Raw genomic sequence first — 16,919 nt, 5'->3', positions numbered from 1 at the left:
AAACGCTAACAGGCCGAACCCGTGTCCTACCACACCTATCACACACACATGCTTGACACACATTCCCCCCTGGCTTTGCTTTCATTTGGGCGTGAAATGGATCCCTACCGTCAAGCAGAATGCACCAGCTACATTTTCTCCTTCTCTCTTTTTCTCTGTACTGCACATGTGCCCCTTTGCTCTGCACAAAAAGCGGAGGGGGGAAAAAAAAAAAGTCTTCAGTGCCAAATCCGCTAAACAAATTCCCAGGCGATTACGATCACAAATGATTAAGAATCCCATCCAAGCTGATATTTTATGTGACAGCCCCAATTAGATCTGAAGCAGAAACACATGATGGCCCGAAAAGATTTGAAAGGAGACGCGGTCGGTCCCTGGGAACGCCGCGCAAAAGCCAGGCTGATGAAATTCTTCCGTCAGCGACACGATTGGTGGGAAGCCCAAAAAGTGCCACGAGATGTCACGCGCAGTATCGGAAGTCATTTTCTAATATCTAACATTTCCTTCAGAACTGACGCAGTTTTTTTGCATGGTTACGTTTTGTGAGGCAATAGCTAAGCTAACTGGAAAAAAAAACAAAAAACAAAACAGCTTGAAGGTCAACTAAACAGTGTTGTTGTTTGAGATCTTTCTCTGTCTGGTGATAAAAGTTGCAAAACAACGCTCTATTAAATGACGAGGCAGGTGCAGATACAAATGTTGCAAACCAAGCACGCCTGAATGACTTGCTTCTTTGTCCGCTTTACTCCAAAAGGCAAAATCTGTCCTGTACATGAGGAGATTTTTTTTTTCCCATCGAATTACTGTAATATGATTCTTCCTTGCTTTTCATTTATGGAAAAAAAACTGCCACCTTTGCACAACAGAAAGAAACAGAATAACTAGAAAGTATCCACAAATTCAGGAAAGTTTCAGTAATGCACAGGGAATGGGCCAAGGTAACCGGAATAAAATACTGTACATGACTTGGTCATCCCCAAATTGTTTGCATTGACCGCCACCTTGTGGATTTAAATGGACATGTCAAATTGAGATCTATCCTGGTCATTCCCATTCAATTTGACATGCATGGTTATAACGTAAAATTGATATTTTGGCACATTATGAATGAATAATTGGATACATTTATACTAATGGGTATAAAATGAGTTGCTTGTCATCTAAGTTTTCTGTTGCTTGAATTACGACGGTGTGGTCAAGTCTGAATGAAGTGCTCCGAAGTTGCCACTAGGTGGCAGCATATCCGCATTGCCCTCCATAACTCCAAACACATTGATGAAAATCTAAACCGCCGCAGTGAAATGAGGCCGTTTAATTGACGACATGATTATTACAATTAACAGTGATCAGATACTGAACTGTGCATGTTGTTGCTTTCCCGTTTGAAAAGACTCCTTGCCTGAAGAATATGACGGAAATGTTTTACCATTGCAAAAACAGTTGATATTAACTTACTCGTTCCTACTTACACGCTTACCCCGTCGGAGGTTAGGCCGACTGAGTAGACCCGCAGTAAAGAGTCATGTCCACCAAAGGTTAGATGAACAAAGTCAGATGGCAAAAGATTTAACTTGTGTCTGTGTGATGCTCTGTTGACGACGAGCTTTTATCAGACGGCGGTGGTGAGTTTGGGCTCGTCTCCTTGTCGTCCTTCTTGACTTTGCCACTGGCGTGCCTCCTGGATCTAAAAGGAAGGAAAGATGTCTTCTTTGAACCATTTGCAGTTTGGACTTGACACGGATCTGTTATGCGTTCTACACTTGGGAGGAAAATCCCGTCCGTGTCTTTACCTGATAGAGCCATTTGGCGAAGACCCTCCGCGCTGCTCGATGAGGTCCAGCTCTCCTCTGACGACCTCCATCATCACATTCTGGAGGGTGTTGAGTAAGATATCATTGAACACGTCCACCGGTATGCGCTCAGCGCGCTGCCCCATTCTCAGCTTGGCGCCTCCCGCCGCTGCCGAGCCGTCGGCGCAAAAGTGCAGTTCGGGATTTGTCTCCTCCAACCCGATCAGGGGTTGCGGTATTGACGAAGGAGCGGAGAAGATGACTTTGGGCTTGTAGAAAAGCGGCTTGGATGCCAAAGTGAGCAGAGACTGCGAAAAGGCCTCGTTGTCCAGTATGCTCCTATGGAAAATGAAACGCAACTTGTCAGCTTCTGAACCTGGAATGACCAAATTGATACGTGGGCTCCCTCTAGTGGTAGGCAAATGAAACACTGAATGAAACGTTACAGTGACTTATTTTTTTTTAAGGTACTCTGGTTGTATTTATCTTTTAAGTCCAATACACTAGACTAGAATTTGATTTGAATATTTTAGAACTGTTTGATTTTAAACGTCTCTTTTGGTGCATTTTTAATCTTTGACCTACAACGTTACCTGATGAGAGAAGTGAGAATATGCTCGAGGAAGTGTCGCTCGGGGCCCAGCTTCTGCAACGGGCGTCCCTCTTGAAGTAGAGTGTTGCACAATAGTTGAGGCCTCAAAGGCTTGATGGTTTGGAAGCACCTGTCGGCCGCCAGAAGCCGCCGCTGACGTCATGTTGCCGAAAAGAAATATACATTTTGTAGGTTCGATTGCTGACCTGAAGAGATTATCGAATCGGTCGGGGAAGTATCGGAGGTATTCCTGCCAGCGGTAGGTGCGCGCCGTCACTTCCAGATGCAGCAACAAAGGCTGAGGTAGCGTCGGGCGTTTGGCCAGTTTGTCGGCTTCGGCCAGAGCCCGCTGCTCCGCTCGCGCTACCCGGCTACAAATCGGCGGAAGCGTCTGGAGGGAAAAGACACACGTATCTTTGATACACGCCCTTTTCAGGGAATAGGAAATGTCGCTCGGCTCCATCGGTCACCTTGTATTTGCCCAGCTGCGTCTGTGGCGAGACCTTGTCGCTCGGAACTTTCCGGCTTTCCGCCAGGTCCCGCTCGGTGATGGTGAACTCGTGTTGCCGCTGCTCTCGTTCCTGCTCCCAAAGCTGCAGCGAGTCCGAATATTGCACCAGTGCCGCCTGCTCGGTCAGCTGGAAGGAGAAACAGAGCTTGAATCGTCACGTTAATATTCAAATAAAATGAAATAAAATCTTTGAGAAGAATCCTAACCTGACAGACGATGTCCAGATAATGAATGGTTGGGAAGTCGGTGGCCATGAAGGTCAGCACACAAATGATGCACTCTCCCGGACGCAGGAGGCCTTGTTTAGGCTGGATCCGGATCACCTTATGCCCAAAGACAACACAGAAGCAACCAGTAAGACACCCCGGCTCCTTCAAAACAATCAACAATTGCTTCTTTCTGCAGCCCGCCCACCTGAGTCAAGCACCATTTAAAGAAGATTTCTTCAGAGGACACGTTTGTGAGGAAGAAGATTCTGGAAGATTGCGAGCACACCGGGAGCTCCCCCAGAGCGATATTGTCCGCAGAAAGGAACGCACGCTGCGCGCACACAGTGTCATTTTCAATATGAGGCAGCGTGGATAATCAGTGTGGAGAATGTCAAATAAATGAATTTCCAATGTCTCCATCCTCACCTGCCCGGGGAGGGCGATCCTGCGCACTCGGGCGGCGGGTGTGCTCTCACCGCTCGGCCACACGTCATCGTGAGCGTCGAAGCCGAGGCCCTCGAACCTCACGGTGGCAGTTTCGCCGTGTCGGAAGTGAATGGGAACGTCCATCTGGCAGCGGCAAACAAAATGATTGAAAGCACACCGAGTCTCGACGTCAAGTCTCGGCGCCCGGCTTGCGTACGCTGTGCAGCTTGGCCTCCAGCGGAGAGAAAATGAATTCCAGCTTGGCCGTCTTCCCGGGTAGGACGACTCCCGCCGGGTTGAGGCAACTCAGCAGCGGCTGATTGAAGTTGCTCTCTTGCAGCTGCGACAGCACGTCGCCGTCCACTTCGTAATGGACGGGAACGTCGCCGCCGTTGTAAAGCTCGTACGTCTGCAAAGACAAACGTGCGTCGGCCTCGTTTCGTGGCGAGCGACATTTCACGTCTCCCACCTGCAATGGAGGATTCAACCCCCCCATCATGATGGGAGTGAAAACATGATGCCTGGATAGAAAGTACAGATATGGGCTCTCTTGCTCCACCGTCACGCCTTGCAAGTGCAGCTGTCAGGAAGAAAAAAATGGTTGAACTCGCAAGCCGCCACGAGACAGGGCGAGTTGCATTTCTTACCAAGATCTCTCGGCCATGTGATATTTTCAATATGACCGGCAGCTGTTGCGTCCCGGCAACGACGTGGCTGTCAAAGCAACATCATTGGAATGGGTCCGTCCCAAATTGGACAGCCCCTCCCCTACCCGAACCAACCTGTAGCTGAACTGGACCGATTTCTGCTCTCCGGACAGCAGAGTGGCCGAAAGGGGCGAAACGCTGAAAAGTTCCCCGATCTGTAAATAGACGTTGTTGACATGAAACACCGTTGTGCAAATCCATTGACGTCATGACGTGAGCCAGAAGACTTGTGCCGTGCCTGCATCAGTTCGAGCTCATTGCGACCTAACTCCTGGCCCCAACTCCAGTGCTTGAAGTCCACCTGTTGGTCGTCTGGGAGCAAAAAGGTCCTACATTTCAAAAGAGGAAACAAATCGGTCAACGGGTACGCCATCCCACGCACGCGCCGGTCGTATTTTCAGAACCCGACTGCCATTGCGAGTCTTGTCTTTTCCAACTTACCACTCTACGGGGACGCTGCCGGGGTTGTGAAACACCATGGCAAAAGTCGACGGCTCGGAATTCAGCGGCGCCGCGCCAAAGTTGACATCCAGCATGGCTTTGATCAGGATGGACGGGTACGTGCGCATACTGCCGACACAAGCGAGCAAATTGACACTTTGCGGGAAGTCGCGCCGACTTGGCGGCGGCGCGCTTCACCTGTGCCGTCTCGGGTTCCTATAGGTGTGCTCCACGGGGGAGGGCATGGAGAGCAGCTGCGCGTTGAGGCTGTCCACCGAGAGCAGCTTCCACACGTAGGATTTGTTGAGCCACGCCGCCGCGCCGCCGCTGCCCACGTCGCTCACCTGGGCGATGGGGAACACGCCGTTGGCGCGCACCTCGCACACCTCTTGCGGAGGGGACAGCAGCACACCTTGGACGAGAGAGATGAAATGAGATATGGGAGCAACATGTGTGTTTGGTGCTTTCTGGATGTACCGCTGCAACTCAGTGTCTGGTAGCTGATGGTCCAGCGGTAGTGGGCTCGGCGATCGGGCCGAAACGTGGCTCGCAGCATAAAGGTGGAGTGCGAGGCCACGGTTCCCCCCGTGCAGTCCAGTTGCAATGCTGGAAAAGATCAAACCCAACTCGAGATGGATTCATGTGCCTTGCTGCGCCGTTGTGGGAGCGATGGCAATTTACCGGTCGCGGCAGGTGGAAAGTCCTGATGAAGTTGCTCGTCTTGCAGCGTCTGCTCAATGCAAATTCGGAAGGAGATGGAGCAGGTGCTGTTGTTCACCAGGGGAATGTCAAGCGACTGAGCACGTCCCACCAGCGTCTCTCCCATCTCAAAGATTTCTGTAAGTGCCTGAGAAAGCGGAAATCAAAAAAAAAATGGACATCCGCTTTTAACGCTCAGCCTCACCTGGATGGAACCTTTGGCGCCTTTTCCCATGACTTTGAGGGTGACGATGGAATTTTTCGAGCCGGGGTTTTCAAGGGGCCAGAAGCTCAGCGCGGGTTGAAGTACATACGTTTTCTCTTCCTTTGGATTAAAAGACCATTTCTCCTGCTGTGACGTCAAAATAGAGTCGTGAACAAAAACATCTTCAAGCCGATGATTTCATATGCGACCATGTCTCTTACCACGCTCTCATTCACTTGCAGTTCGCCGGCATCCGGCTGAACGGAGATGAGATGTTGGTCCAAGTAGCGGATGTTCCATCGGAAGCTGTGACAAGAAGATTTTGAAGTACCGAGAGCGAGGAAGGTGAGCTTTCCCGTCGGCAAAGAAACTGACCCGAGAGGAATGCGGCAGAGGTTTCTCATGAGGTGCGTCTGCTTGCTGGGCGAGCCCACCGATGTATCTTGGAAATATATAATGCCACCTCCCTCGAACGACACGCTGATGTTCTCCAGTATGCTGATAACCGTAATTTCCTAAAGCGCAACGTCAATTGTCCAAAAAAAGCTTTGTGGGCAAATATCGACGTCTGCACGATACCTTTGTGCATTTGCTGGAATTAAGCTGCAGGCGCAGCTTGATTCCCTCCGGGGGCGAGTCTTCCTTGGGAGTGGTGATGACGGTGAGGATTTGGTGAGCCCCGGGCAGGAGCAAGCCGCACCTCGGCACGATGGACACCGACGCTTCCGCCACGGGGTCCACGCTTTCGTTGAGGCTCCGGCAGAAGGTGAGCGGATGCTCGCCGTGATTGCGCAGGAGCAATGTCTTATAGGTTCGAACGTTAAGGCCCGCAAACACCTACAACAAACCAGGCACACCGCAATGGTAAGTACAGGAGGTATAAAAAGTCTACCCGGTTTTAGTGTCACGCTTACCACTGTACTTGGCTCGAGAGAGCATTGTGGGTAGAAGTGCTCTTTGCCACGCTCAAAAGAGTGTCCGATGACTCGGACGATGACACAACAGGGTGGACTTATCTGCCCCCCGCTAGCAAGCTAGTTAGTCGCAATTAACAAAATAATGAAACACTGCTGGAGGGAAGTTCAACAAAGCATTTCCAGAAGTTCTTCTATACCTGGAAAGCGAAGCACTCGAGTTGAGCTGCGTGCAGCGCGTTGCGTTCCTTCGGGTTGTAAGTCACTCTGAACGAGGTGGACTTGAGCGGGGACAGGTCACATGTCCACGGAGAGATTGAGAATGGAGAGTCGCGGGCGTTGGTCCACACCAGGCTGGAAAGCAAACAAATCTATTTTGTCCGTTTAGGAAAAAGATCAAAGCCAGTTTGAAAGAGGGAGGGAATCTTACGTGATTTTGGCAGTGGAGTTATTGGTGACGGCCACGCCCTGAGAAAGTGACGAGGATGTCGACGTGGGCACGGAGGAGGTGACCTGATTAAACAGCAGTTCGCTGGGCGCCACCGACACGCGTGTGGACGGTGACGATGAAGACAGCGAATCCGCTTCGTCACCGTCTTCCCTGGGAGTTATCGACCGCGCCGTCGAGACATTGGATAGGCGGCTTGATTTCTGGAAAATGAAAATGGCCGGCTGAGCAAAACACGGAATGAAACGATCCCGGCGTGATTTTGGCTCAGCGAGTCACCTCGGTCGCAGATAAGCAGAATGCTTGCGGATCTAGCTGCGTGCTGTTGCTTGGCAGTAGGGCGCTAATGACGTCCGTCCAATCATCTGGACCGCTTGCTAAATGTTCTGGTTTAAGTACGGCCGGTTTCTGGAGATCTGAGCGACACGTACCAATCAGGTCCAGGAACACCGGATCCTATTCAAAAAAAAAAAAAAATGGGGGTGTTGCAATCTGTGGAAATCAAAATAAAATAAAATAATGTTTCGACCATGTTTCACTGTGATTTAGTAAAAACGAGCTCCTTACTCCGTGCAGTATGAAACAGGGCACGCTTCTGCGATGGGCAAAAGGCACGGCGGGCAGGTAGGTGACCGTCAGCGCGACACGGCTCTTGGGGGCTAAGGTGCCGCACTGCGGTTGGATGCTGAACACGCTGTGCCCGGCGCAGTGGAGGTCCCACTGGAAGGTCGCCTGGACGCACGAAGAATTGATCAGCTCCATCGTCTGCGACGCGGCGGCTCCCACTTGGACGCAGCCAAAGTCAACCACCGATGAAGAAAAAGACAACTTGGGACCTGGTGACCAAAACAATGCATGCAGATCACAACTTGGAGCATTGGGTTCCATTGGTGCGTCATCGTACCTGCGCAGTGCCCGATGAGCTTGAGCACCGTTTGGTTGAGCGCCCCTTTGCATTCCGCAGTCAAATAGTCAACACAGACCGAACCGGCGACAGTCGGCGCAAAGGCGACTTTGGCCGTCACGCTTGCGCCTGGGGCCACCCGACCGCTGGTGACATCACAGACGAAGTCGGACCCCAACAGGGGCACCCCACCCGAAAGGCGAGTCAGGGAAAAAAAAGCAGTCACCTGAAAATGACATCATTATCAAAATATCATTTTTGAAAATCAGCATGAAATCAGAATTTGCTCCTTACTCACATGCGAGGGATTACAGATGTCAAAACATTTCTGCAAACTTTGCCCGACGGCGACAGAGCCAAAGTTAACCACGGGACCGCCGTGTTGTTGATCCGCTCTCGAACTCGGGCCTCTCAACTGAAGACACGGGTACTTGGCTTTCCACAAGAGCAGACACAAAGGAAGAGGTGAATCATTCCGAATCAGCTGTTCGAATCATTCCGAATCAGCTGTTCGCACATTCGAGCGCTGTCAGTACCCACTCCCTGAAGTCGCAGCGTGGCGCAGCACTCGGCTTTATCTCCTTCCTCCCCAAAACGACAAAAGGCGTGTTTGTTGTACAACAGCGCCTGCTGCGGCTGGAACAGGACCAGGAGCGAAATCTCCTGGCTGGCCTTCAGCACGCCTTCCTCGGGACTCACTTGAAATGGTTCGGGACACTCCCAGCTGAAGTACGTGCGGAGCTTGCTGGGTGACACAATTTCCACGCAAGTCAGAATCCCATTTTTCAAGTCCGCGTCAGGGACGAGGAGATCACCTGAGGTTCTTCAGCAGAAAAGTCGCAGTAACGGACTGACGCACCGCACAGAGTGGAAGGAGAACAGCTTCGGGCACTTCCAAAGCCGGATACGGAACCACGGCCCGAAGCAACACTTGGAAGCTACCATCTTTGCCCTCAAACTCAAGGCTGTCCTCGTACTTACACTGTCCCACACACGAGATGTTTCACAGGGGAGCCGCTTTGTGATAGTCACTCTTACACAAGATTACCTTTTCTGCAGGTTTAAAAGTGATCAGTATGGTCAAAGACGTCCCTGGGCTCACAGCCAGGTTGCAGGAACTAGAGCTGCTGAAGAATTTGGTCAATGGAGGTCTGAGAAAGAGCAAAGAACAATTACTCTTGTGGATGGATGGGTTCAATTGTTACTTCAGAAAGCGGCGGCTGACCTCAAGTGGAGTTTCTGAAGCTTGAGGCTAATGTTCTTTAACGTTAGCGACTTGGTGTATTCTCTGCCCTGATCCCAGTCCTCCCAAAGCAGCTCCGGCTTGGTTTCCAGGCCCAGAAAGCAGCTTCTCTGAACGGGCACTCGCCGCTGGTGCTTGTGCGGAGTCCCTGCTTGCTGCCAGGGCAGAGCAATTTGATTAGAATGAGAAGACTTGCAAAAAGAAAGGCCCATGCTTACTTTGGTATTGCTGCTAATGATGGAGGACGTCCACAGTCCGTCTGATCCATTTGTCTTTGGACCTCCAGACTCAGCCAACATGACTGCAAACAACTCAAATGAGATGTTATCGTTCATATTTTCATGATAATCCGAATAATGTGCGTCATCGGCCTCGTTCAATTCACGCTTTGCGTGACGTGAATGTAAACAACCAAAATGAACGGCGAAACATTCGGCATGTTTGCAGGCAAGGTGGTACGGTATCCTTTACAAAACGCCAGCGTTGAAAATAACGTAATAAGCAAATATTTGAGAAAAATGCCTACAGTTCAATTAGGAAAGGTGGGGCAAGAAAAATGGCGTCCGAAGCGCTAGCTAAGTAGCCAGTGAAGCATTTACGCTAGCTCTGATCTTTACCCGCAAAATGTTTTATTTATTCTACATCTGTGTCCTTAACTTAGCTGACGCTGCCTTGCATTAAGTAAGTCAAGTCATTAAAACTTAAATTTTACTGTGCGGATTCTAACATATTAAAAAACCCAGGTGGCAGTTAAAGTTGTCATGTTTATGTGAGACAGACACGCGCTTACCTGCAAGTATGAAAAGTTTCCGACAGCAACAATTTATTCCATTTGTGTTGAATATAATGTACATACATCGAAAAACAATCAACTTTTATCTAGAGGAATTTGTCGTCCACGGCGAGTCCTTGACAAGCCGTTGTCGGTTGCCATAGAAACTATGGAAACCCAAGGAGGACAAAATAGCGCAGCCGCTATTCGCAAAACAACAACAAAAGTTCGTTTCTTGGCATTAAAGCCATACAATTCTTGTTGAATGCGTTTCTTGTTCTTCAAATGAACTTTATTTCTGGAGCAATGGCATACAAGAAAACATAAAAAGCATGGTTGCAAAGTCGAGGTCAAATATATTAAACTATATGGCTCTTAAATTATTTAGACAAATTCACAGTCGTTGAGAATAGTTTAAAGAACAAACAGAAACACACTAACTATAAGAGTAGAGTTCAATCAAATATGTTCATTTTAAAATGTATCTTTACATTTTCCTCAAATACAAACCCATCTAAAAAAAAAGAATATTTTAGGTTTCTGTAAGTATGTTAAGGTTTCCCAAAATACTTCATGTTTGATATATTAGCATGGCTGGCCTGTGGACCAAACCAGGAAGCACCAGCTTGTGATGAATAAAATCTGCTCATTGTCCTCTCCAGAGCAAGACACCAACACAGGCGCTCAAAAGTGATGTCAGAAGTCTACGGGAAAACCCCGCTTCTTGTTGAACTTCCCTCCTCCTCTTCCAAATAGGACCTGTAGTTCTCTGTGACCCCTCCGGCACGCTTCAAGAGGGAGCCCAGAGAAGCGGGCAGCACACTTGCATCCTCGTCCTCTTCCTCGCCTTCCAGCTCATCGTCATCCTCCAGGCTGGACCTGGGAGAGTCCGCCTGGAGTTGCACACTGTCCGTTCTTTCGCCATCGCTTGGTGGGGACGCCGGGTTGGCTTGCTCCTTGGTCTTACGGCTTCGCTTCCACTTCATCCGCCTGTTCTGGAACCAAATTTTTACCTGGGGACAACAGGAGAGGTTTGAACATTGCAAGCAGTGTGATACTTTCCAATGAAAGCAATAAGGGATGCTCCTTAAAACGTCTCTATGCAGATGATACCTGGGTCTCTGTCAGCATGAGTGAGGTGGCCACCTCAAAACGTTTGGGTCGGGACAGGTACTTGTTGAGCTTGAACTGGTTTTCCAGCTCCAACAGCTGCTGGCTGGTGAACGCTGTCCTGGGCTTGCGGCACTTCCCCAACAAACCGGCTTGGGCTGGTGCTGCTATATGAGAGACACAGCGTGGATTTGGCATTTTTATTTTCAAATAGATTCGATTTCAGTCATGCAAAAATATGTCGTAGATCATATTTGTACTTTGCAATGGCTGTAAATATACTCTATTTTTTCCATGGTATTACTGGAATGGATACTATAAAACTTATAAATAATATAAATAATATAGATAAAATATAAATATATATTTCAATTCAATCAAACCGTTTTCTTATAATTCTGTAAAAAAAAGGTTTTTTTATTTGAACTGTAGAAAGTCTTGTATGCATTTTGAATTTGAGCCAACAGCTGCTTATTTTTTACAGCAATTTCATATATCTCAACAATAAAACATAATAAATCTCGTGAAACTCAAATGAGAGGCGGGGTGGGGGGGGGTTCGAATATTCTAATATTGCGGACGCACTGACCTCCATAGTCTCCGAGTCTGGGGAACATCATCCCGGCTCTGATCCAGGGCTCCAGCGGGTGCACGCTGCCCGCTTTTAAGTGACCCGGGTACGGCTGGACCAGCTGCGGGAAGCCCGGATATACGAATGCGGGCGCCTGGACGCCGACAGCCGCCAAAGGGTACCCGGACCTCGGGTGCATTCCCAGGAACCCCCCGCCGAATCCCGCCTGGGGAAAGTTGTAGACTGCGGCGTTGGGCGTCATCCCCGGCCGGGCTTGGCTGGCGTTCGGGGAGGGCGTCTGCGACCGCGGGCTGCCGCTGTAGTTCACCTCCGGGGACGCGCCATCGCCGTCCGCGTGGTGAGCCAGGAGCGCCTCGATGCGAAAGCTTTTGGATTTCTCCAGGTGAGAGGTCATCCTGTCGATGCTTCAATTGAAGAAAAAAAAAAAAAAGTGCTCTTTGAACTCAATGTCTCCTGTGAGGAGATGTCTGACCTTGCTGAGGACCTCTCCAAAAATGCGCACCCATCTCCTCAGTGGGCCGTCAAGGAGGCAGCAGGAGCTATCAAGTCTGCTCCATTGTGATTGGCCAGCACCCGAGCAGAGGTGACAGACAAAAGCACTCGCGCACTCTGCTCACTGCAAGTACCAAGGAACAATGTTGCTGACACGCAAGAAAAATTGAAAAAGTTCACCGATAAATAAAAAAAAGTGTGATAAATTCAATTTTACCAAGAGCAATATTTGTAAATTCCATAAGTTTGACTTTCACATTCGGCAAACCAAAAAATAAAGCAATTCCGTCTAATTCAGGTCACTGACTGGCGGAGTCCTAAATAAACAAACAAGCAAATATCTTTTTTTTTTCAAATAAATAAACAAATCAATAAATAAATGCCAAGTGTTTGAAAGGTCATGCAAGGTTCTATTCTCCCAGCACTGTACCTGTCTCTCTTCGGTCAACACACTTTTGCTGCTATCATGTCCATTCTGCCGTAATTAGAGTCTGCGGAAGGCCCTCAATTGACTTCATTACCTTTTATGAGCAAAGTTGGAGGCTTTGCTGCTCTTTTATCACCGCGCACATGCAAACAAGCAGATTACAAACACGTCATAAAAGGCCGTAAACTCATTTTCTCCTCAGCGAGGCGCGAACGGCTGCGTTATCTATCACGTTAGGATTCAAAAAACAGAGCAAGGTTTCACACCACCTGTTGCCAAGTACCAATCGTTGCATTCAAGTAGACACAACTTCTACACTTGTTTCATATGTCAAATGAATGGGTGAAATACGACGTCAGAACCACATTTCTTTCAAATTCTGCCATCGGTTGACGATTGGAAAGTATCGTTCCCTGAAAAGCCGTGCTGGTGATTTCCTCGCAGTTCATGGCGGACTGATAAGAAGCCTGAGAAAACAAAACCGCTCCAGAACAAACACGCCAACACCTGCTGGATGGCTTCCCGTGCGTGCGTGCGTGTGTGCTTGCGACACCAAGTTTCATTATCGCCACATGACGATTTTCTGACGAGTAATTTCCTTGTAATAAACTCCAGCGGAATCGTAGTACGCACACGCCGATAATCGATGATCAGATATTGCTAAAAGATTAACCCAAGTGATTTTCCGTTAATGTGAATTTTCCTTTTCGATTTACTCCAAAAATGCTCAGGGAAAAAAGTCCGAAACATTTACCCTGTTCAAGACTTACCATCACAAATTCCCACGGTGGGCATCAAAAGTCTACACACCCCTGCTCAAATGCCAGGTTTTTGTGTTGAGAAAATCCCACCAAATCAGTTTCAAAATGTTTGTGACCTTTCATAGGCAAATTGAAAGAGGTCAACATTGGCCAGGCCAATGTTCTGCGGGAAATGCAACCAAAAAAAAAGTTCATTGTTCAAAATAGTGAGCTACAAATTTAATTCATCTCCCCTGAGACATTAAGAGATGAGAAAAATGCAAAGTGTCGTCTGCCGGCTTCGTTCCGATAACTTCTTTTCGTTGCCATTGTGACATCTATTGTCTCGCTCCGATTTTGTTCCGATCGCCCTCGCGGACCGCCGGGGGGGACAGAATACTTCCTGTACGAGTAAAACCCAGTGGGCGGGTAGCGGGTGGGTGTTACGGGTTGCAAGGTTCATCGTGCTTCGCAACGACTTGATTGATGACGTTTGTCACGGCGGCGCCCCGGACACAATGACGAGAACGAGGAGGGAGGGGCGGAGGAGGAGCCGAGGCCGAGGAGCTGAGCTTGGATGATTATTACTTAGTGCGGGAAACAATGAGATGGAGGACAATGAGATAAGTAAGACCTGCAAAAAGGGGGGGGGGGGGTAGCAGGAGGAGGATGGGGTGAGCGCCCGGCTAATTAGCCCTAAACGGGGCGGCGTGAATGAGGGGAGGGCTCGGACACACGCAGGGCTGCTTAGCGCACCCAAACTGGCCGATGGAGAGTCGTTCAACATCTGTTGCTCTTTGGGACAGAAACATCTCGTAATTACTTTGCGTGTTCATCCTACACCGGAACGTGAGGCCTCGGATGCTGGATATCAAAAGTCTACACACCCCTGTTCAAACGCCAGATTTGGATTACTTTGTGTTCATCCTACACTGGGACGTGAGGCCTCAGATGCTGGATATCAAAAGTCTACACACCCCTGTTCAATTGCCAGATTTTGTGATGTCAACATAAAACGAGATCAAGTATTTCAGGGAAATGTTCTAGGAGGTTTTTGATCACATCTTGGAGGACACGTGAAAAAGCACCAATTTCTGTTATCAAACATGGAGTTGGCCCACTCTAATTTTCCGTGTCCCAAATAGAACGAGAATCAAGGTCGCGCATTGTGTCCATTTGTACATTTCCATTATTGGAGCTCATTATTCAACTCATCCTCCTTTGTGTCCCTCCTGCTATTTACATTTATCCCTCATCGTTCTGTCCACCCTGTCACAGCGGGGGCGGTCCAATTAGCCGCACGCCGCACCGACACGCCCACCAATTCTTGCCTGCTGGCTTTAATCAAACGCGGCCGCCTCAAATGATGCGCCTCTCATCTTAATATCGGAGTTGCCCTCCTCTTTATGGTCCCCGTGCGGCCTGAAGGTTTGGCGCTAATTGCGGCTACATGGACAACATCTTTTCCATCCCATCACATTTTGGACTAAATTATGACGGAGTGCACAATCGTGAAAAATATCAACGAGATTTGGACTTGTGCACACTTTTGACAGATTGACCGATAATATTGTAAATAGCAATAGAAGAAGAAACCGTCGCGGCTGGGCTGGCCGTGACAGAGGGCGAGCTTTGGACAGCTTTGGAGGAGGGGCCGTCCGTCCCCGTCTGATATATGTTGTCCCAACGCTGGAAGGAGGCGGATTTCAATCGGCCTAATTGAGCCCCGCTCGCCTTAAACGCCACCTTCCATCGGTCCGCTTTCTCCCGGCCTTCTGTTTGCGCCGTCTGGCTGTCCCGCAACTTTGCAGGGGCTGATTTGCCAACTCGCCGGTGACAAATGATTAGCTCGCTCTCACTCTTATCACTTTTCGCTAAGTTCTCAGAGCGCTTGCAAATGCTGCCTTTGCAAGGCCCTAATGTTGGCAGATAAGCTCCTAATGAGCTGTGAGAAACCATTTGCTGCTCGCCATTGGCATCGCAGCTGCTTGCGATCTCACACATACACACACAGACACACACACACGCGCGCGCACACACACACACGCACACACACACACAGCTGCACACACCAGGTTGCTTGCAAAAATGGACGCAGCTCGTATGTTAGGACATTTTTAAAAGTCTGCACACCCTCCTAGAATTGATTAATTCGGCTGTGCTCAGAATTAGCCAATTGCATCCAAACTCACGTTAAGCGTGATTGAAGTGTGTTTAAATGTTCCAGAAGGCTCTTTCGGCCTTTTTTTTTTTTTTTGCTTTCCAGCATAGGTCTGAAGGTTTCATGCTAACATCGCCTGCTACAGTTGACAATTCCCTTTGGCATCTTAGAGCGTCACCCGCCCATCCTTAAAACTGCAAACGGATCAGCTAACAAGATGTTCCCATTTTGAGAAAAAAAAAAAAGGTTTCAATTACCCCACCTCACTTTACAAACCAATCCAATTGTAGATGCTTGGTTGAAGCATGTTCAGCAATCCACAGATGGTGCAGTAAGGGTCTTTTTTTTTTCTTCTCCTTCCCATTTTTCTTGTTTAACCACCCCCTTAACCCTGACTTCCCCTCCTTCCTCTATGCTGGCCTATATTGATGTGATAATGGCTACAAATTGATGAAGCCATTGAGTGTGCTGGCGGCACGAGGGCGAGTGGGGACACAAACTCTCCGCCACCCACTTGCTGCCATTAATCAACGTCCTCGCAGGCTCATGGCCCTCCCTCCGGAGAGCCGCATGCACAATGCCATGACCAAGTGCGATCCCAAAGAAAAAAAAACATGATTGACTGGTATAGATGCAAGAACCCTGACCTCAAAACCTTTGGAAAGAAGTCGAACTTGAGAGGCTCAAGGCCCAGGCCTTGATCTTAATCTTAAGGTTGATTCTAAATAGCTGTCTATAAAGTGTTATATTTGTTAGAAAAGCAAGTCTAGAAGTTAGAAAAGATGGTCTTTTTTTTTTCTTTTTTTATTATTTTTAAAAAAGAGCTACTAAACAATGGAGTAGAACATTTATTCCGGGTTTCTTTTTTTCTAAAAGAAGGGGCGCCCTCTAGCGGCCATAGTGTAATGTTACAAGAAACTGTGCTGTGCAGGCAGGCAGTCTCTGTTCATTTATGGCCTTGACGTTTTTATCCTTTCAGACACTTCTTGATTATGGCGTTACCGACAGATTCAAAGTACGTCACCACCGGCGGTTTAAAAATCCAACCAAGTATCCCAATGCAGTAATCTCACTTTGCATTTTTTTAAAACTAATTTCACTTTAGCTCCACAAGGTGTCGCCAAAGACCCCCCAAATTACTCAAAACAAATTAGTCACCACCCACGCTGCTTTTTGGTAGTTCCAGTTGAACCCATGACCTGTTCTAGGTCTCCCCGCAAGAAACAGTCCCCCTTATAAATTTCTTGCATGTTTGAATTGTAGCAGGACTCTCCCCGTGAGCTCCCACTCCGCTTAGACGTGTGATGGAAGGCCAGCCGGGCCCCCTCCTTCCTTTCCCAGACCTCGGCAACGGTGGGAACCAGTTCTTCGGGCAGCCCAACATGGTCGACGAGTTATTTTTAGGCCAGTCCAAAGGGCCGCTCCCTGGAGACCCCTTGCAGTCAGGGCTCAGCAAGCCACGGAATGTAACCCAGGACAAGGCGTCCCAGATGTGATGGAAAACATCTGGATGGCCGCCGGACTACAAGGCCCCTC

At 48.7% G+C, this 16,919-nt stretch overlaps 2 protein-coding genes across 3 annotated transcripts; both read right to left on the bottom strand.

Annotated features, from left to right (window-relative positions):
* Positions 1–988: 988 nt before the first annotated feature.
* cfap65 (cilia and flagella associated protein 65) lies at positions 989–10,012 on the bottom strand. The gene is made up of 34 exons (XM_037239865.1): positions 9,880–10,012; positions 9,308–9,400; positions 9,072–9,244; positions 8,895–8,997; positions 8,662–8,828; positions 8,383–8,591; positions 8,145–8,281; positions 7,847–8,072; positions 7,510–7,778; positions 7,222–7,398; positions 6,925–7,145; positions 6,695–6,848; positions 6,495–6,614; positions 6,160–6,417; positions 5,956–6,095; positions 5,802–5,886; positions 5,581–5,727; positions 5,358–5,523; positions 5,154–5,282; positions 4,875–5,088; positions 4,677–4,805; positions 4,474–4,564; positions 4,311–4,390; positions 4,176–4,242; positions 3,998–4,108; positions 3,746–3,937; positions 3,529–3,672; positions 3,308–3,433; positions 3,100–3,216; positions 2,853–3,020; positions 2,589–2,773; positions 2,384–2,512; positions 1,791–2,129; positions 989–1,684 (listed from the first exon to the last, which is right to left on the bottom strand). The coding sequence occupies exons 2-34, from the start codon at positions 9,386–9,388 to the stop codon at positions 1,567–1,569; spliced, it is 5,172 nt and encodes a 1,723-aa protein (XP_037095760.1). The 5' UTR covers positions 9,389–9,400; positions 9,880–10,012; the 3' UTR covers positions 989–1,566.
* A 152-nt stretch (positions 10,013–10,164) lies between these two features.
* On the bottom strand, positions 10,165–12,067 carry LOC119115414 (motor neuron and pancreas homeobox protein 1-like). Of its 2 annotated transcripts, none has more exons than XM_037239867.1 (3): positions 11,561–12,067; positions 10,975–11,135; positions 10,165–10,874 (listed from the first exon to the last, which is right to left on the bottom strand). In XM_037239867.1, the coding sequence occupies exons 1-3, from the start codon at positions 11,955–11,957 to the stop codon at positions 10,566–10,568; spliced, it is 867 nt and encodes a 288-aa protein (XP_037095762.1). In that variant the 5' UTR covers positions 11,958–12,067; the 3' UTR covers positions 10,165–10,565. The 2 variants fall into 2 exon arrangements, with proteins under 2 accessions (XP_037095762.1, XP_037095761.1); XM_037239866.1 differs by having other exon boundaries at positions 10,169–10,874; positions 10,975–11,138.
* Positions 12,068–16,919: the final 4,852 nt, after the last annotated feature.

Source organism: Syngnathus acus, chromosome 21 (assembly GCF_901709675.1).
Source record: "Syngnathus acus chromosome 21, fSynAcu1.2, whole genome shotgun sequence".
Taxonomy (NCBI): Eukaryota; Metazoa; Chordata; class Actinopteri; order Syngnathiformes; family Syngnathidae; genus Syngnathus; species Syngnathus acus.
Note: the sequence above shows the minus strand (reverse complement) of the source record. Positions and strands in the feature narration are given on the sequence as shown.

Excerpts from the sequence above, each read along its gene's own strand:
- LOC119115414 (XM_037239866.1), bottom strand. The coding sequence starts at position 11,957 with ATGACCTCTCACCTGGAGAAATCCAAAAGCTTTCGCATCGAGGCGCTC. Across the intron at positions 11,139-11,560 it reads CAGACTCGGAGACTATGGAG|CAGCACCAGCCCAAGCCGGT; the intron begins GTCAGTGCGTCC and ends TCTCTCATATAG. Across the intron at positions 10,875-10,974 it reads TCATGCTGACAGAGACCCAG|GTAAAAATTTGGTTCCAGAA; the intron begins GTATCATCTGCA and ends TGTTGTCCCCAG.
- cfap65 (XM_037239865.1), bottom strand. The coding sequence starts at position 9,388 with ATGTTGGCTGAGTCTGGAGGTCCAAAGACAAATGGATCAGACGGACTG. Across the intron at positions 8,829-8,894 it reads CTTTTAAACCTGCAGAAAAG|TGTAAGTACGAGGACAGCCT; the intron begins GTAATCTTGTGT and ends TGTGTGGGACAG. Across the intron at positions 3,217-3,307 it reads TTAAATGGTGCTTGACTCAG|GTGATCCGGATCCAGCCTAA; the intron begins GTGGGCGGGCTG and ends TTTGGGCATAAG.